The 21,065-nt window shown below is 35.6% G+C and overlaps 1 protein-coding gene across 4 annotated transcripts in view; it reads left to right on the forward strand.

Annotated features, from left to right (window-relative positions):
• Window positions 1–21,065, forward strand: part of COL4A5 (collagen type IV alpha 5 chain) — a 224,602-nt gene that overhangs the window by 196,122 nt on the left and 7,415 nt on the right. For 2 of the 4 annotated variants that reach the window (XR_004380244.1, XM_032837167.1), the window contains exons 42-49: window positions 549–557; window positions 5,580–5,588; window positions 8,500–8,633; window positions 11,898–11,970; window positions 12,093–12,164; window positions 12,949–13,077; window positions 13,902–14,000; window positions 16,126–16,338. Coding sequence is in view for 1 of the 4 variants with exons in the window: in XM_032837167.1 (XP_032693058.1) it covers window positions 549–557; window positions 5,580–5,588; window positions 8,500–8,633; window positions 11,898–11,970; window positions 12,093–12,164; window positions 12,949–13,077; window positions 13,902–14,000; window positions 16,126–16,338 (738 nt within the window). In the remaining 3 variants the exon portion in view is untranslated. Of the gene's footprint in view, window positions 1–548; window positions 558–5,579; window positions 5,589–8,492; window positions 8,634–11,897; window positions 11,971–12,092; window positions 12,165–12,948; window positions 13,078–13,901; window positions 14,001–16,125; window positions 16,339–21,065 lie in introns of all 4 variants that reach the window. The other 2 variants (XR_004380245.1, XR_004380246.1) reach the window with 2 other exon arrangements.

Genomic DNA, 21,065 nt, shown 5'->3' on the forward strand with positions numbered 1-21,065 from the left:
AAAATAAACCAAACTGTTATCATTTTTTATAATTGGCACTCTGATTATTTGTCCTTTACTGGTAATGGAGCTCACTGTAGAACATTTTTGTGAAATTTGTCAACATAAAGTCATTAGTCACAAAAGTGCTTTTAAAAAATTTACTGTTTCTAAATAGCAGGAAGAAAAACATCTACCTGATGAGTAGTTTGTGACTTCTCAGTTTGTTCATAAACTACAAATTAAAATGTAGTTTTAAACCAAGTTGATCTTAGAGTTAATTATTTTTGAGCTCATGGTAATGATTATTATAAAACTTTTTTTTTTTTGCCTTTCAAATATGTCACATGTGCTGTCTTTATTTTAGTGCTGATGCTAAGTGGTAATAATTTGGTTTATCTACAGGTGCATGAATGTGAACTTCCAGAGTATTCTTTTATTGAATTAAAGTTTAACTTGAAAGAAGTTAGAGTAATGCTTTAGTTTCTTGATATTGCTAACAATTTTGATATTTTTCCTTTTTGTTAATGATGACATTGGGCCTTGGTGAACTTTGATCCCTTATCCAGGTCCTCCAGGTTAGCTCCTTAACTCCAAAGTAGTAACTGCATGAACTTTGAAACTTTTCTTAAATATATATACGTATATATATATATACATATATATATATACACACACACACACGTATGTATATGTGTGTATATATAGTTATACATATATACATGTATATGTATACATATATGTATATGTGGTATACGTATGTAATTCAGTATATAATTCCTCTCTCTCTCCATATATATATATATATATATATATCTACCTAATATTTTCAAGTGCTTGCATGTATTTTAAGAGCATATATGCCAGTTCAGTTCTTACATGTTGGTCTATCTCTGAAAGTTGAAAGAACTGTAGAGCCCAATATTTCTATTGGAATAACCCCAAATTACCTAGTTAGGAAAACTAATTTAACATTTTAAAATTCATATTTTTTGTCATTTTTAGTCAAACACTTATAGTACCCAAAAGTATATTGTATATTTTAGCTTTACCTTTAGAGTATAGTATATTTCTTATTTTTGTTTTATATCTATTAATGTAAATGAAATCAAACTATCCTTCAAAAAGGCAATCTTTTTTTAACTTTTTATTTAAATTCTAGTTAGTTAACATAGAGTGTAAATTGGTTTCAATTATAATTTAGTGATTCAGCACTTAACAAATAATAGACAGTGCTAATCACAAGAAGTGTACTCTTTAATCCCTATCTACTGTTTCACAAAACATCAGTTTGTTCTCTATAATTAAGAGTCTGTCTCTTGGTTTGTCTCTCTTTTTTTCCCTATGCTCATTTGTTTTGTTTCTTAAATTCCACATATGAGAGAGGTCATATGGTATTTGTCTTTCTCTCACTGACTTATTTCACTTAGCATAATACTCTGTAGTTCCATCCATACCATTGCAAATGGCAAGATTTCCTTCTTTTCTTTGGCTCAGTAATTGTGTGTGTGTGTGTGTGTGTGTGTGTGTGTGTGTGTACTACTCTTCTTTATCCACACATAAGTCTGTGGACATTTGGGCTCTTTCCATAATCTGGCTACTGTAGATAATGCTCCTATAAACATCAAGGTGCATGTATTCCTTTGAATTAGTATTTTTGTATTCTTTAGGTAAATACCTAGTAGTGCAATTGCTGAATCATAGGATAGTTCTAGTTTTAATTTTTGAGGAACCTCTGTACTGTTTTTTTTCCACAATGGCTGTACCAGTTTGCATTCCCACCAACAGTGTGAGAGGGTTACCCTTTCTCAATATCCTTGAAAAGGCATTCTTTTTTAAATAATAATATCTATTATCAGACCCTGTAAATATGCAATTCTTGACTTGCCACAACTCTTGTAATTTTTCAGACCATCCCATCTTCATCTTTTGGGTTGTCACAAAGTTCTAAATTCCCCTGCTATGAATGAAGTAATAGGTACACAGTAAAAAAAATTCCATACAACCAACACAGATTAGAAGCCTTTTACTCTTGTTTGAATCGTACGCATATAAACATTACACACCAAAGAACAGTTACCAGGAGCTGTCCAATGGAAAATTGCTGATTCACAGTGAAAGATGTTAACTTAATTAGGAGTAAAGGGAACCACAAATAGTTGAATGTGTTTATTACTTCAAGATAAATAGATCTTTTCAAATTTCTGAGGAGGAACTAAAATGGCAAAAAGGTATATTCTTGAGTTCTGACTGTAGGGAATGGCGGGAAATATTCTTTTATGAATTAAAGTTCATGATTTTTCAAGATTCTTTTTAGGAAGCCATCTATCTCTATCGGAACAGATTCACTAGTTACCTACTCCTACTTACTACTTCAATCTTTCCACAAATGCATAATTTCATAGAGCCATAGAGTATCTGATCTAGAAGAGACCCAAGTTTTATACTTAAGATATATTACTCACCAGACACTTGTTAAAGATGGCAAGACAGGTTTTATTTAAGACTATTGTAGTAGGGGAGAGACAGTTGCAAAAGAAACTGAGCTCAACTGAATAAAACAAGGATAAATGGGGATTTATAGTCAACCAGCAGAGTGAGGGAGTCAGTGGATCAAAAGTTATTAACATGAAACGTTAAGGGTAGGTAGGTTCTTGCTAAACTGGCCTAATAGAATTCTTGCTAAAGTCAGGCCAAAGACTTAGACATCAAGATTGGGGGATAAGGGACTTGATCAGATATCAGCAGTGGGGGGATTATCCATAAACTGACTTGCTAAAGGATTCTCGCTAAAAGTAGACTTCAGCATACCAAGTAACATGGCCCAAGGATGAGAATAAGGCTCAGAGGAGAATAAGGTTGATAATAAGGCTCAGATGAGCCTGCCTAAAGTTTAGTCAAGGAGAGATTCTTCATCGCATATGAGAAAACTGAGGCCCAAAGATGTTAAGAAGCTTGCCCAAGGTCATACTGTTTGTCACTGGAATAGCTGGGAATCTGACTTAGGGCTTGCCAGTGCTCTGTTAAATGTCTGTTTTGCTACTAGCATATATCATCCTCCAACAAAGGCAGTTGTATGGCTCAATGCTTATGATCTGGCTTCTTACTCTAGTTATAAATATAATAAGTGATGAAGCAGAGCTCCTTTTGCCATTTTATTAGATTCTTAGTTATAGCAGACTGGACTTTGCCTCCACTCTTGTTTTCTGTTACCGCATAAGTTCTATCAATCCCTATTAACTGCTTCTTGTGTTTTTCCGAAATGGATGTCATCAAAAAGATTAAGACAAGTGCATACTATTTAACTATCACCATGATAAAAAGAAAACTTAGGGCATACATTGAAGTAATTTTGAGTACTCCCCTGACTGACTTGCATAGAAGTTGGCTGCTTTTGATCACTTCCAGATTTTAGTGTTGGCTAGAAGATTGCTTTCTTCTGAGGCACTAGAATATATTCAAAGAAGAAACAGGGAAGTAGCCATATCACTTTAAAACCAACTTGACCTCTTATTTACCAGATGTACTATAAATTACATAGTTATTGGAACCTGATATCTACAGTGTTCTCTTTACAACAGTGGAAACTGGATTTAAAATTGATGAGCTCTGTGTGTTATACACAAATGATGAATCATTTAACACTACATTGGAAACTAATGATGGTACTATATGCTGGCTAATTGAATTTAAATAAAAGTAAGTTAATAAGATAAAATTTGCCGATCAGTTCATCAGCTTATCTTTAGTTATTACCACTTATGAATAAGACTAGTTTTTTATTTTGGCTTTTTTTTTTCAGTTAAACTTTGTTAGGTCATTTGAGAAATAATAGATCGAGACCTTCATGTACAAAATTGACTTGGCATATAACTCATTAAAATTTTATCTCTTAGAAATTAAGATCTTAGAAGTTTTGCTATGATGTGATCAGAAGTTTTCTTTGTTACTTACTCAGACCAAAATACATATTTCAGTGACATTTTTCTAAGCATTCTTATTATTGGTCCTTCTATAGCAAATACATTTTATATAAATGTCTAATCAAATTCAGAATTTTCTTAGGTAGGAATTCTGTTTTATTTAACTAATTATGTGGCCAGACTCTCAAACTGTGGTCTTGAGTCAGTTTGCTGTAGGTGGTTTAGAAACCATTTAAACAAACAGAACCCGATTTTTAGCCTTCTGAATTTCAAATTATCAAATGCTGTAAAAGTTTTATTACCTGGCAGTGATAATAATCTTTTATATTTATGTAATGTGCCACCATTTACATCATATAATGTACTTTTATTAAAAGCTCTTTGAAGGCAGAGTTAGGGTGTAGCTAATCTTTGTGTTCCCTGTAGCACCTTGCACATGGCAGATATCAGGTCTTTATTTTTTAAATGGAATTTGATCTTTAAAACAACTCTGTGAGGGAGGTTATGGCAGATAACACTGTTCCCATTATGTGGGTGAGAAAACAAGCTCAGAGAGACTGAATTGTCTTCAGTCCCATAGACGTAAATAGTAGAATCAAGAACAGACCCTTGGTCTTCTAATTTCTAGGATTCAGTGCTCTAGCACAGTTTATTCTCTCTGCTAAGCTCAGTGTTTATAAATCATAGCAAGACTTCTAAGGAAAGGAAATTGTGTTTATAGTTAATTAACATTAACCAAGAGTTGTCCTATTTATAGGCTTTTTATCTTTTTATTTAATGATCCTTCTTTTAATAGTTAATAGCCTGATTTAATATGGGCATTGAATAAGGTAATTGTGATATTTTCTGTGGTTTGGGGTAGGATATTGCATGTCAAAATATTTTTAATGTACCCATTCACTGATGGTCTTCACAATTTTGGAAAATTTGGCTCTTTATTTTAACATTCAGTGGTGAACGAATACATATTGACTCTTTCTCTTTAAATAACTTGTTGTAAGTATAATTCACAGAAGAAAACTTCTTGATGAATTATGAAAAAAAATCAGAATGTGGCTTCATAGAATGATTTTTAAAGAAGGCAAATAAAAGTACAGTTGGTAATGGCCATTGCGTACTTTTATTTTAATTTATTTAGTCACCTGTGATCTTTGTATTTTTGTCTAATGAGGCCTTTAAAGTTAAGTGTACCTTTTTGAGGCAGTCTGAACATATCAAGAAATTTATGCCTTGGGTTTTTACTAAAGGAGGACAGAGGCCAAGATAAATGTAAGCATTTATCCAAAATTATCCCTTTGTGAAGGGAATGGAAGGCAATCAGCGAAATGGTACTGTCTTACCAGCTTTAATGCTTGCAATGCTAACTTTTGGAAAGCCACAGTAGCAGGGTTAACATGATATCTTTAATAGTGTTTTCCATTTTTTGGATTAATGAAAATTAGCAGCTTATTTCCTATAATAAGCTCTATTTGAAAATGTTTGGCTCTCTATACTTCTGTATGGTTCTGTTTGCATACTGATTACGCTGTAGGTATGAGAAATGCTGGCAAAGAGGATTATTGTTTAACTTGTGCTATAATGTGAACCACTTCTAACTCATAATCTTATTTTGTACTGTGTGATGTCTGATACTGCTAACATCGATCTTTGGGCTTTGGTGAACTCTGATCTTCCCAGGTTTTCAAGGTTAGACTCTTCACTGGTCAATTCTTTTTTTTTTTTTAATGTTTTATATGTATGATAAGAGAAATGCACTTTTTTTTGCTGTAACTCAGAAGTCATTGAAGAGGGCTGTTATCCTCAAATACTTCCTGCTCTGGTATTTAACATATTGGTGAAGGTAATGTGACTTGTTTATAATCAAGTTTGAAATGACACTAGGTTTTCGTAGTTTGAATTTTTTATAATCAGTAATCCATATGTGAAGACATGGTGAATTTTAAATAGTTATATTATCTTTAAGACTGCATTAAGATTTTTAGACAGGCATCTGGTGCATTTGTAACCTATACATACTGGTTTTTGTCGCATGACGTTTCTCCTGATACGTGTCTATGTGGCTCTTTTAAAAAATGAAAGAGGGTTACTATTGAGTACTATTAAAAGTAAAATATATATGTCCCTTATATAATTAACAAATCATTAAATTTGAGGGACTCCAGAATGGCAGGTCTGAATTAATAACATGTAAATTATCCAATATTTTCTTTTAATTGCAGAAAGAGCAATGACCATAATATGCCTAGTTGTTTTTTGTTTTTGTTTTTGTTTTTCAAATATTCTGATAACTTTTCAGACTGGGGAAGAGGATCATGAAAGATTTCCTTTTTTCCCGATCTTACTCCTACTTCCTCATTGTTAGGTTGCTTAAGAGGTAGTTTAAATTTTTTTCCCAGAAAGTTTACTACCGGATTTTGAGTCCAAATTATACATTATCGATGAAACTAATACCTTTGCTTAGAAAACCCTGTCTGAGGATGTGAACCCAGCAGTTGCTCTTCTTTGTTTATTTTAGTGCAAAGTACTCCAACCCTTCATGATTGGAAAGGGAATTTCTAAGTGTTTCTGCCTGGTTGCTGGCCTTGGGTGGCTATATAATTTAAACTGTTTAAAGATAAAACAATTGTTGTATTGTTGTGGACCTGCTTCCTCTTTCTCATATGCCAGATGAATAGTGTTATATTATGAAATCACATAGAAATAGCTGAAAGTTTTAAAATGGGCTCATATTTTAAAGATATGTTCTTACTTTCAGTTTTACTAGTAATGAAGGTAATGGTAGGAATAATAATTTGTAAAAGCCTCTTACATAATTCTTACTGTGTACCAGGCACCATTTTAAGTAATTTATACATACTATCTTATTTAATCCTTGGATCAACCTGATGAAGTAGGTACTACTCTTATTTCCATTTTATTTTTTTTAAAGATTTTATTTGTTTATTTGATACAGAGAGAGAGAAAGAGAGCGAGAGAGGGGACACAAGTAGGGGGAGTGGGAGAGGGAGAAGAAGGCTTCCCGTGGAGCAAGGAGCCTGATGTGGGGGTCTATCCCAGGACTCTGGGATCATGACCTGAACCGAAGCAGATGCATGTGTAATGACTGAGCCACCCAGGCACCCCTCTTATTTCCATTTTAAAGAGGAGGAAATTGAGGCCAAGGAGATTAATAAACTTCCTTAGGTCTAACAACTAATTAGTCTAACAACTAATAATTATAGAAGCTGGGATTCTAACCCAACATTCCAGCTCCAGAGTCCAACATTCTTAATCCATATGCCATGCTGCCTTGTTAGCATTAGTCATTGATTCAAGTCTTAAGAGTATTGGAAGGGAACTAAAGTCTGAATTTTATCTCAGATCAGAAAAATGACCCTCTGTCCGTAGGTAAGCATGAACTCAAGTATTCTAAATTCATTTGCCTATGATATTTCCTTCAAAAGTAATCACTACATACCTTCCCTTTTTTGTTGAAACCAATAAAAAACTAAGATTACCAAAGAAGGAAATGTATAGGTGCTAAGTGTTGCCTGTTCATCATTTAGTGCTTCACACTTAGTTTCTTAAGGCAGAACTAGTTGGTCTTAACTTCAGTTACTGCTTAGCAAGCAAATAACAGCTATTTCCCACCTAGCGACAAAAGATGCCACTGATAAGATCTTTTTGGTTATTTAATAGACCTGATATCTTTATTTAGAATGAAAAGTTAAAACAGTATAAGGAAAAGAGCTTAGCAAAACCCAATTTTAAATAATTTCATTTATTCCTAAGACATATGCAGAATTTTTCTTCAGAAATATTTAAAATGCAAAGAATATGAAAACATGTTTAAAATAAATTCAAAGGTACTATATTGAATTAATAAATTTCTGACACTAAAATGTTACCATATATTAGTAAGCATGTCACTAAAATGAAATTAAACAGCTTGCTTAAGTAACTGTCTTAATTGCGTAGTAATAAAAGCTGAATGAAACTACTTACAAATACTACTTACAAAATAATTACTTATAAGTAAAGCAATCTACTGTTAATCACAGTGTGACAGATGACTTGAATCCCTGATTGCCCTACAGTAGTGATTCTTAAGGTGTGATCTGAAACCAGCAGCTTTAGTTACAGGGCACTTATTAGAATGCACTTTTGTGGGCCCCTCCCCAGCCTTTCTGAATCCAGAATTCCTGGGTAAGCCCAGGAGTCTGTTTTAACAAACTCTCCGGGGGATTTTGATGAATGCTTCAGTTTGAGAACAGTGCCCTATGTATAGTGTTTGTTTCTTTTCACATAACCGAAACCCTTTAGGGATCACAGAAGCAGTCTTTGTTTTAATGTCCTGAGTTCTGTCTTTAAATATGAGCTTATTCAATTTAATGTATAATAAAATGTAAACTAAAAGGGACTACAGACCAGTGTTGATAACAAAAAGAACCTATTGCAGTTTATATTAGAGAGTCAGAATAGGTCTTTATGTTTTGATATACTCTGGATTTTATCCTGTAAACTAATAGGATTTAGAAGACTGATATTTTAGAAGCCAGGGTTTTTAAACTACTCTTATGCTATACTGAAATATGGCCATTTGTTGTGCACTGTCAAGGTCTACCAGGTCCAGAAGGTCCCCGGGGTCTCCCTGGAAATGGAGGTATTAAGGGAGAGAGAGGAAACCCAGGCCAACCTGGGCAACCTGGTTTGCCTGGTTTGAAAGGAGACCAAGGACCACCAGGACTCCAGGTAGGAAATGGGAGTAGAAATTTGATGAGAAAGGAGTGTGGGCATTTTCATTCAAAATGAGAATTCTAAGCTACATTATTTTTATTAGTATTTACTGGTCAAGGCTCTATGCATGCCTCCTAGTGAATTACAAAAGAAGAGAATGGCAAGTTTTCTATCTTCTTTCAACTAAAGGGACTTAGCTGCTTTATAGTTAAAGGGTTCCTCAGAAGATATTTTACCTAGAGTCATTGATATGTACGTTATTTAGGTTTGAGAACCCTTCATTTCAGTGAAAGCAAATTCATAAAAGAATATGCATATATCAGAACATTACATGTGGATGAGACCATAGGGAAGTAATTATAGTTGAGTGGGGATGTTTTAGACTTTGAAATTAGATAGAGTTAGGGTCATTTCAGCTCCCCTGCACACTTCTGCTTTTGTGTCTATGAGGAACACAGATAGACAGTTTAGGTTTCTGTCTTCACCTGTAAAAACGGAATAACGTATCCCCACATTTGTATTCATGTACTTTCCACATTGGTTTGAGTGACCCAGAAAGTCCCATGCTTCTTTATGGATCATTAACACTTCTTGTATTCATTCAGGAAGATTGTTGTTAGATATTGCAACCAACACAACCTGGGATCAATCTTTTAACTCTGATGACTGCAGAAAAAAAGAAAAAAAAATCACCTAAAACAGTAGTCCTTAAAGCTTTCCAACGACTAACTTTTTTTTCCTCATGTCATCATTATTCTAGACACATACTCTTAAAATTCGAGTCTTCTCTTTATTCATTCTCTATTTACTCCCTCCTCATTAATTTCCCAGGTGCTTCCAGTTCATATGTGTCTATGCCTGATTCAGGACTACTGCCTGATAGCAATATTTTGCAAATCTAGTATTATCAAGTTCTGTTCATTTCCTTTTGTGCAAGTTAGTTCTTACATTTGCACATTTTTAATGGAAATAACAAACATAGAAAAATTCCAAGAATGGTAAAAAAAAAAAAAAGCCCCAAACCTTTCATGTATCATTTACCCAGATGGACTAGTTGTTAATGTTTTGCCCCATATGTTATGTGTGTATATATAATTATATATATATAAAATATATATATGAAACATTTGAGAATAAGTTGTAACTATTATGCCTTTTTAGCACTAAGTACTTCACTGCATGAGATTTCCTAAAATTAAAGATATTCTTTTATATAATAACACAACAGTTATCAACTTCAGGAAACTGAACATTAATATAAACTTCTATTTCTACTTTACATATTCTAATTATATTGGTTAACCTAGTAATTGTCCTTGATAGCATTGTTTTCCTCCAGTATAGACCAAATTGTGCATTGCATTTAACTGTCATATTTATGCTCTTTATGCTCCCTCAGTCTGAATCAGTTACTAAGCAATTTTTTAAATTTCATAATCTTGACATAGTTGAAGAAATGTAGCCCCTTCCCACTTTTTTTTATTCATAAATATTATCAGTTTTATTATATCCTTCATGACTATATTTTGATACAGCCACTGTCTTTTTTTTATAATTTTATTTTTTATAAACATATATATATATATTTTTTTTCCCCCAGGGGTACAGGTCTGTGAATCTCCACGTTTACAAACTTCACAGCACTCACCATAGCACATACCCTACCCAATGTCCATAACCCCCCCCCCCAACCCCCCTCTGCCCAGCAACCCTCAGTTTGTTTTGTGAGATTAAGAGTCACTTATGGTTTGTCTCCCTCCCAATCCCAATGAAACAAGTTGGGATTGGGAGGGAGACAAGCCCCTTCCCACTTTTATTTTATTTTTAATTTTTTTAAGATTTATGTATTTATTTGGTGGGAGAGGGGCAAAGGGAGAGAGAGAATCCCAAGAAGACTCTGTGTTGAGTGTGGAGCCTGACATGGGATTCATCTCACAACCCTGACATCATGATCTGAGCCAAAATCAAGAGTTGGGTGCTTAACAGACTGAGCCACCTGGGTGCCCCCTACCATTTTTTAAGACAGAATGTTCCTTCTTTTGTCTGCTATTTCTTCATTCTAATTATGCATCCCCACACTATATGAGTGATATTGTGTCCTCCATCAGTTGTTTAGGCCTACAGTGTTCATCTGCCCCTCATTGGTGATCTTAATTTTGATCATTCCAACAAGTTGTTACCTGGTTTCTCCACTGCATGGTTACTATTCTTCCCCCTTGTAACTAATAAGCAAAGCTATGGAAAGGCACATTAAGATCATGCAAATATACTACTCATCAAAATTTCCCCATATATTTAATATCTATTTATGATTTTTGCCTCAGCCAATCAATATAATGGTTGAATTTAGTGAATGGTGGCAAATGATGATTTTCTAACTCTCGCACTATGTCCACATTTGCCAGTTAGCCCTTTGAGAAGCAAAGCCTCCCTTCTCTTCTGTGTATTACCTATTTATTATTAGCATGGACTCATAGATTCTCTTTTTTAAATGATTTATAATTTTTTAAACTGTCATCTATTCCGATGCTCTAATTATCATGGATTTGGAAACTTCTTCAAGCTGGATCTGGTCTTTCTAACATGAAATAATAATAATAATAATATCTATTTTTTATTATCTATTTATTATATTTATTATCTATTTATTATTTATTATTATTCCTTTTTTAGCCATTTCTTACATGTTGGAATATGTTCCGGGTTTGCCGCTTTTTCATTCCTGCTGATAAAAATTTCATTGTCCCTCATTTATTATTCCTTTAGGTACATTCTAGACTTATTCTCAACTCTTCTTTTTCCCATAGTTTCCCTGGCCCTCAAACCCAATTAATTAATAGGCCCTGCTATATTTTTTGCTAAGCCTCGCAGACTTTATCATTCCTGTACATGTGATTCTCACCCAAGCATTTATAACTTTAGTGCTACACTTAAAAAAGTGCTTTTGTTCATGATAATAAAAGAATAGCTGCCATTTATTATGTACACACTAAATGCCAATCAGTTTTTTAAGTACTTTATATGAGCTATCTCATTTAATCTCACACAAAAAAACCATGACGTAGATACTATTATTTTCTTAATGTTAGAGGCGAGAAAACTATATATCAAAGATAAATAATCAACTCAAGGTCACACAAGCTAGTAATGGGCAAAACTGGGATTTGAATCCTAGAAGTTTGACCGTAGAGCAAGTGCTATCAGTGAATATGAATACTCTATAACCTCACTCCCTCCCCCTTCAGTTCTTTTCTAAAATTAATGATTTTATTTATTCAGGGTAATCCTGGCCGACCAGGTCTCAATGGAATGAAAGGAGATCCTGGTCTCCCTGGTATTCCAGGATTTCCAGGTATTTGAAGGGATGTTTTTATATTAAACTCATTTGGGATAAGATATGCATTTTCTGATTTGACTGGGAAAATGCTATGGCCCTGTTGCTTTGCAGTGCCATTGTATGTACCTTCTTTTCAGGCATGAAGGGACCCAGTGGAGTACCTGGTTCAACTGGCCCTGAGGGGGATCCAGGACTTGTTGGCCCCCCAGGTAAGAATTACTCCAGGAGCTAGTTATACTTGATTCTTAAACACACTGAAGAACTTGAAAGTTTGCATTCTGTCTTTGAACTAAACTCTTAGAGTCTCAATCCCCAAAAACTGAGAGCAAGTAGGCAAAACTCTCCCTCTATTTACTGGTCTCTCAACCTCTCTGTTTTACTAAGGAAATACTGAGATCAGTTCTTTTAAGTTTAAGATGGATGCAGGACTAACAAGAATGCTTCATTAAGATTTTTATTAGATTTTATACTAACTTTCCCATATTCGGTTGAACAGATTATAAGAGCAAATCATTTTTAATTGAAAATATTTTTAATACGAAAATAGTTCTTTTTGCTGGAGACTTACAGAAGTTTCCTATAAAATGAAACAGGACATCTGCTAAATTCCCTTACTAGTTCAGTGGGACACTTGATAAGCACAACAAGCAAGAACTGCAAATGATGTTAGAATCAGAATGGACTTATCAGGAAATAGAATTATCTTCCCCTGACATCAGTGTTCACAGATTTGTAATGGATTAGACTTTCTAGTAACCAAGTCATGCTTCAAGTCTTGAAGGGAAAATAAGCCTAATTTTTCCACTGACTCAAAGGAAATTATTTTTTTAGTTTTCTGGGTAAGATGATGGCTTTCCTAAACAGATTTCTGTTGGACATGGCAACATTTCAACAAATTTAACTTGTTTCTTTTGCACCAATTTTTATTCTGATCTTAGGACACTTCTGGCCTTTCTCTTTCCTACCTTCCAATTTGTATGTTTTGCCTCTTAGGTCCCCCTGGATTACCTGGTGCTTCAGGACAGAGTATTATAATCAAAGGAGATGTTGGTCCACCAGGGATCCCAGGCCAGCCTGGATTAAAAGGTCTGCCTGGACTACCAGGACCTCAAGGCTTACCAGGTACCTTTGCAGATCATCTTTCTAAGCCTTATCTATTTGGGAGCATTTCACTAGTTCTCCTTTTACTTGTCATGGTTTGTCTTTGAGAAGAGGAGTCTCAACAACTAGTAGAATACCAGACCACCACAGATCCTATTTCCTTTTTTCTTTGAATTGTTAATTTCTCATGTCCTAATTTCCTTTAAGCCCAGTCTAATCTCTTCTAGCCAATTCCGCTAGCTATTCTAACTTGAATGATTAGGTTAATGTTATTAAAAACTTTGTAATGAAATTAATACGCATTTAAGATCTGGTGCTTTCTCTATCCCAACCACCAGAAGGATAGGAAGCTAATTTGATCAGCCATCAGCTCCCCACTGTGAGGCCTCATGATTTTCAAACTAACTCCCGTCTAGTTGGCCATTTGACTCTATGCTTGCAGCCAGTTTTGATTATATAAGAAAGCTAGAAACTAAGTTCAGTCTTTCCCACTTATTAAGGTTGTTAGTCTTTCCATAAACTAAGTGTACCAGGCAGTAACAACCTTACCTATGGTGGGACAGATAACAAAAGTTGGGCCTTGTACTCCAATTTTGTTCTGAGGCGAAGAGAACACAAGTGCCATATTATGGTAATCTCTGCAGAGACAAATCTATTATTTAAAACTGAAGCTAAATACTTGTCTGCTTCTTTTGTCCCAGGCTTGAGATATTCCTTTGGGTATCTGGATTAAAGACAAGACTGGACTATGAATTTAGTGACACTAAACAACCTTAGGTTTCCTAGATCTGTCTGGTTATGGAATTATTATACCCATATTTGAAGATCCTATTTTTTCCCTATAGGTCCAGTTGGCCCTCCAGGAGATCCGGGACGCAATGGACTCCCTGGCTTTGATGGTGCAGGAGGGCGCAAAGGAGATCCAGGTCTGCCAGGCCAGCCAGGTGAGACAAGTAAAACACTGCCTTTGATAGTAGTCTCGTCTGAGAGACCTCTAGACGTCCACTTAAAGCTGTGAGAGTTTTTTCTTAGAGTATAGCTAGCTGGTGAATCTGTTGCTGGGGGAAAATAGGACAGCAAATACAAGGAAAATTCCCAGTATTAGAAAAGCATAGAAAGCTTGTTTTTATTTATGTGTTTAGAATACTGAGAAAGTTTTTCCTCAAAATGAGGTTTTTCTAGGTATTCACTATACTTACCTGTTCTGATAATTTTCAATATGTTGATTTAAATCCCATGACCATCTTGAAACTATTGCAAATCTTTCTACATTTTAAAATATGACAACAGAGTGTCATTTCCCCCATAAAATTCAGTAATATAGTTGTAAGGTTTATAAAGTTTTAGGTGCTCCCCATAGGGCTTTGAGAGTCAGAGTGGTATCTTATACTGAGAAGACAAATTGATTTTCAGGTTTTTAGTTCATTCATTAGTAGGTACTCCTGATAATATTGAATCTGGTATCCACTAGATTTCCAGTATGTTCTAAAGCTACTTCCAAAGAGAGTTTGAATCACCTTGCAATAAAAAATAACAGGAGCTTAATAGACATTTTCCAAAGAAGACATACAGATGGCAACAGACACATGAAAAGATGCCCAGCATCACTAACGATTGGGGAAATACAAATCAAAACAACAATGGGATGTCACCTTATATACATCAGTATGGCTAGAATCAAAAAGAAATAAGTGTTGGTAAGAACGTGGAAAAAAAGGAACACACACACACGAATATTACTTAGCCATAAAAAAGAATGAGATCTTGTCATTTACAACAACATAGATGGATATAGAAGGTATAATGCTAAGTGAAATAATCAGAGAGAGAAAGATAAGTACCATATGAGTTTACTCATATGTGGAATTTAAGAAACAAGCAAACAAAGGTAAAAAGAGACAAATAAAAAAACAGACTCTTAAATACAGAGAACAAACTGGTGGGTGCCAGAGGGGGAGGTGTGGTGGGGGTGCATGAAATAGATAAAGGGAAATAAGAGTACTCATTTATCATAATGAGCACTGAGTAATGTATAGGATTGTTGAATCACTGTATCATATACCTGAAACGAATATAATACTGTTTGTTAACTATACTTCAATAAACAAAATAAAAGTTAAAAATTAAAAAACACACTGAAGTAAGATTGCTAGCAGACATAAAAGATCATAAACTCATTAGATTTTTAATACGTGTTAGCAACACTAGACAATATAAATATAACTCTAAATAATATAAACATAAAGAATTTTTATTGGCAAAAAAAAGAATATTTATTGGCAAAAAATATCAGTGGCAACAAGGCAGACTAGTAATACCTATGGCCTTCCTGGAACTGATACCCTGCCATTTCATTAACTGTATATCAGAGAAGAAACAAGTTAGTGTCATCTTCATCACATATGAGCTTTGCTGTGAAGTTTCCCCAAAGTGAAAATACATATACACAGTGGCAAAAGGCCTGTTTATAAAGATAATTTTAAAATAGGCTCAAATCAAGGACTAAACAGAGAAATGGAACCGGTGGTAAATTGGAAATAGACATTTTGAAAAGGCTGCTTTAGTAGTGCCCTGCCTATTCTCTAAACAAAAAGGTATACCTGAGAATAATTCCCCAGACAGATTCAAAGGAAAATGTTTTTCAGCACTGAAACTGGCAGACTGATGGCAACCACACTCTTCCTTTCTTGATGAACAAAACAGCAGACTGAAATTTCGTCGTGGGCTTTGGGCTCCTTTAATAGAGCAAGAGACTAGATAACACACAGACTTCCCAAATAAGCATCATTTCTTCCCATCTAATGTTCCATCACCCAGTACTCATTATATAGTGCCTAATGTTGACAACCAATTCCATTAGAAAAAATATATATATTTAAGTCTCTTTGAGGGCAGGAACCATATTTTATTTATCTCTAAATCTGTGATATCTGACAATACCTTAATAGGCACTCTATAAATATTGACTAAATTAACAAATCAAATGAGATCATAATGTTTTGTCAGTAGCCATAAATATAGGATCAGGGCTCACTTAAATTTTGTATACTGATAATTCCATGGAAATAGGTACCCGTGGTTTGGATGGTCCCCCTGGACCAGATGGTATGCAAGGTCCCCCAGGTCCTCCAGGAACTTCTTCTATCGCCCATGGATTCCTCATCACACGTCACAGCCAGACAACAGATGCACCACAATGCCCACATGGAACTGTGCAGATTTATGAAGGCTTTTCTCTCCTGTATGTTCAAGGAAATAAAAGAGCTCACGGTCAAGACTTGGGTGAGATAACTGGCATCTTATTTTTTATTATGTGTTTCATTTTGTTTTGAAAATTCTGTTGGGTTCTGGAGTAGCCTTGGACAAGTGTATCTCCCTAATTTGGGGGGGCTTCCAAATTGCAGATTATGTCAAGGGCAGCCAAATATATTCACTGTAAGTTTTAAATAAGTAATACATTACTCTAAAAGCACTAGTTAGCTAGTGTGAGGTACAATTCTTGGCCTAAAGCAGCACATTTGGGGGAAGGCCACATGTTAGCTTAGTTATTAAGAAAATAGATTCCCTGGGCTCTCTATGGTAGGTATAATAGTTGCTTGAGTGGGCAGTGTTTTTTCATAGGAGATAGTTTTTTTCTTCTCTGACACTGGTCTTCATCAAGTCAAAAGGTACGTTCTGAAGAGAATCTTGATTTCTAAATCGAAGAAATTAGGGTCATTCCTTAATTATGCTAGTTTATATTTCCTAAAATAAGTGTCATAGCTTTATAAAGTATTAACAGAGTAGATTAAAACTATGTAAAGCACCATATTTCTGTATAAAATACATTTAATGTGTTCCCGTGTGTCATCTCTATACTGTGGTGGGCAGATTTGTTGATGGGATGAAACTGAACTGGATGACCCTCAAGACATCTTCCAATTCTCAACATTTCCTTTTCTGGAATTCTTTTTTTTTTTTTTAAAGATTTTATTTATTTATTTGACAGAGATCGCAAGTAGGCAGAGAGGCAGGCAGAGAGAGAGAGGAAGGGAAGCAGGCTCCCTGCTGAGCAGAGAGCCCGATGCGGGGCTCGATCCCAGGACTCTGAGACCATGACCCGAGCCTAAGGCAGAGGCTTAACCCACTGAGCCACCCAGGCGCCCCATCTGGAATTCTTGACTTTGGATTTCAAAGCCCCATTGACCTGTGGCTGCCAATTTTAGGGAGCATTATCTCCTTTGTCTCCATAAAAATAATTGAGAAAATAGTCTGGGCTCCCAGTTTCTGGGGTCTCTATAGTAAGAGGCCTCCTGAGGTCTCTTTAGCTAGGCTATTTTGTGAAAACACTTCAGCAACAGAGACCTCCAGAGGTCTTCTCTGCTCACTCTATTCTTCGGTCATGTGGCCACACCTGCCAGGGAGTGCTGCCCTACTGGAGTACGCATCTCCACCAACATGGAAGCCAAGAGTCATGGGTCATTTTATGAAGCCAAATAAAGGAGGAGTTTGCCCACCAACTTTCTTCTCCCACTTCTGCTTTTCTTTGTCTCTTTTTCATCTTTCCTCTGCTATTTTTCCTTCCCACACTTACTTTCCATAGGTGGCATCTTCTTTTTCTAATTTTATAATTGACAAATTTTCATGGTGAAAATATTCTTATCTTTTACGTAAATCCCTCTAGTCTTCCTCCCATAAAACTCTTCTCCTTTTAGACTGTTCTGTCTTCACTATCAGAATCTTAACTTGTACCTATAATCAAGCTTATAAACTTCAAATCCCTGACTTAATAGTTAGGGAACCATTAGAAGTTTTTGAGCACCATGAAATTTAAAAATTTAATTCAAAGAGAAAATGGAATCTGCTATCCAGTATCTCACTGTAACTTGTCAAAATGCATGTATTTGGTCAAACAAGGGCTGTCATACTATGCATTCAGACTTGGAGGCTACAGACTGGCCCTGATTCAGGTACAGTATAGGCCTCAAACATGGGAAGGCCATGATATGGGGCCTAAATTCCCAGGAGTGATCCCAGGTTGCAGAGTCTCTTCTATGGCTCACACAGGGATCAAACTGGAGAGAGCTTGATGGCTAAGCAAAGAATACAGACAGCTATAACTTTTATGTTAAAGAAACAATCACCTGATCAAATAAATACAGTCTATGTTGGATTACTGGAAGGATTATGGTGTGTAAAACAAAACCAAAGACAACTGAAAGAATGGGAGAAGATATTTGCAAATGACAACAGATAAAGGACTAGTATCTAAAATCTATAAAGAACTTATCAAACTCAACACCCAAAGAACAAATAATCCAATTGAGAAAGGGGCAGAAGACATGAACAGACATTTCTGCAAAGAAGACATCCAAATGGCCAACAGACACATGAAAAAGTGCTCAACAGCAGTCAGCATCAGGGAAATACAAATCAAAACCATAGTGAGATACCACCTCACACCAGTCAGAATGGGTAAAATTAACAAATCAGGAAACGATGGGTTGGCAAGGATACAGAGAAAGGGGAACCATTCTGCACTGTTGGTGGGAATGCAAGCTGGTGCAGCCACTCTGGAAAACAGTATGGAGTTTCCTCAGAAAGTTGAAAATAGAGCTACCCTACAACCCAGCAATGGCACTACTGGGTATTTACCCTAAAAATACAAATGTAGTGATCCGAAGGGGCACATGCACCCGTATGTTTATAGCAGCAATGTCCACAATAGCCAAACTATGGAAAGAACCTAGATGTCCATCAACAGATGAATGGATAAAAAAGATCTGGTATATAAATACAGTGGAATACTATGCAGCCATCAAAAGAAATGAAATCTTGTCATTTGCAACAACGTGGATGGAACTAGAGGGTATTATGCTAAGCGAGATAAGTCAATCAGAGAAAGGCAATTATCATATGATCTCTCTGATATGAGGAATTTGAGATGCAGGGCAGGGGGTTGTGGGGAGTAGGGAAGGAAAAAATGAAACAAGACGGGATCAGGAGGGAGATAAACCATAAGAGACTAAATCTCACAAAACAAACTGAGGGTTCCTGTGGGGTGGGGAGGTAGGGATAGGGTGGTTGGGTTATGGACATTGGGGAGGGTATGTGCTACAGTGAGTGCTGTGAAATGTGTAAGCCTGATGATTCACAGACCTGCACCCCTGGGGCAAATAATACACTATATGTTAATAAAAACAATTTTAAAAATTCAAATGTGAAAACAGTAAAAAAAAAAAGTTGTGGTATATATATCTATATACAATGGAATACTATGCAGCCATCAAAACCCCAAAATCTTGTCAAATCTTGCAACAACGTGTATGGAACTAGAGGGTATTATGCTAAGTGAAATAAGTCAGTCAGAGAAAGACAATTATCATATGATCTCACTGATATGAGGAATTTGAGAAATAGGACAGAGGATCATAGGAGGGAAAAATGAAACAAGACAAAAACCAGAGAAGGAGACAAACCATAAGAGACTCAATCTCAGGAAACAAACTGAGGGTTGCTGGAGTGGAGGGGGGTGGGAGGGATGGAGTGGTGGGGTGATGGACCTTGGGGAGAGTATGTGCTATGGTGATTGCTATGAATTGTGTAAGACTGATGGATCACAGAACTGTACCCCGAAACAAATAATGCATTATATGTTAATTTAAAAAAAAGAAAATGGATGGATTTAGCACTGGTAGGTGTTGGATTCAGTACTTATCTCCATCACTGAATGCACAGGTTTGAGTTAGTCACTACCTCTTAGCCACTTTTTTGTGTATAAAATATAAGAAAATATTGGTCCTGTATCTTTCTTGATCATAGGTGTGAAAATCAAATTGGAGAATGGAAATCAAAGTACCTTTTATTTATAAAGTAAATTAAAAATAAAACATTACTGCTTAATTGGGGACAGGGCTGGAGATATCCTTGGTCTCAGAAAGAAAAGGAAAAGGTACATAAAAGGAAGGCCCATAATGATGAGAAGATGGGTGTTTGATTCCATCTATGCTTTAGGTTGCACACAATGAAGCAGAATTCTGAATAGTCTCCAAATTTTCAGAGAAAATTTTGAAGAAAAATCTCATGAATTCTCAATGCCTTTCATTTTCTAAAACTATAAGGCTTTAATACACTAATGATTCTTAATATATTTTTTGTGCCTATACAGAACAGTTTTAGCATTCCATTTGTTACCGCCACCCTCTTTTTTTTATTAACATATAATGTATTATTTGTTTCAGGGGTACAGGTCTGTGATTCATCAGTCTTACACAATTCACAACACTCACCATAGCACATACCCTCCCCAGTTTCCATCACCCAACCACCCTATCCCTTCCCTCCACACACTCCCCCAACAACCTTCAGTTTGTTTCCTGAGATTAAGAGTCTCTTAAGGTTTGTCTCCCTCTCTGGTTTCATCTTGTTTCATTTTTCCCTCCCTTCCCTTATGATCCTCTGTCCTGTTTCTCAAATTCCTCATATCAGTGAGATCTATGATAATTGTCTTTCTCTGACTGACTTATTTCACTTAGCATAATACCCTCTAGTTCCATCCACATTGTTGCAAGATTTAGCAAGATTTGGGGGTTTTGATGGCTGCATAGTATTCCATTGTATTTATATATTAGATCTTCTTTATCCATTCATCTGTGATGGACATCTAGGTTCTTTTCATAGTTTGGCTATTGTGGACATTGCTTCTATAAACATTGGGGCGCGCATGCCCCTTTGAATTACTTCATTTATATCTTTAGGGTAAATACCTGGTAGTGTAATTGCTGGGTCATAGGGTAGCTCTATTTTCAACTTTTTGAGGAAACTCCATGCTGTTTTCCAGAGTCGCTGCACCAGTAAATCCATCCATTTTCAGTTATTCCAATTTGTCATTCACTCTCACATGACCTTGAGTTAGTCACCTTTCTCTGAGCCACGTTTTTTCCTCTGAAAAAAAGAATTAGGCTAAATCAATGATTTTCAACCTGGATAAGTTTTGAAAAGATTCCTAGACACATCCCAAACCTCTTATA

This window comes from Lontra canadensis, unplaced genomic scaffold (assembly GCF_010015895.1).
Source record: "Lontra canadensis isolate GAN:19392208 unplaced genomic scaffold, GSC_riverotter_1.0 scaffold96, whole genome shotgun sequence".
Classification (NCBI taxonomy): Eukaryota; Metazoa; Chordata; class Mammalia; order Carnivora; family Mustelidae; genus Lontra; species Lontra canadensis.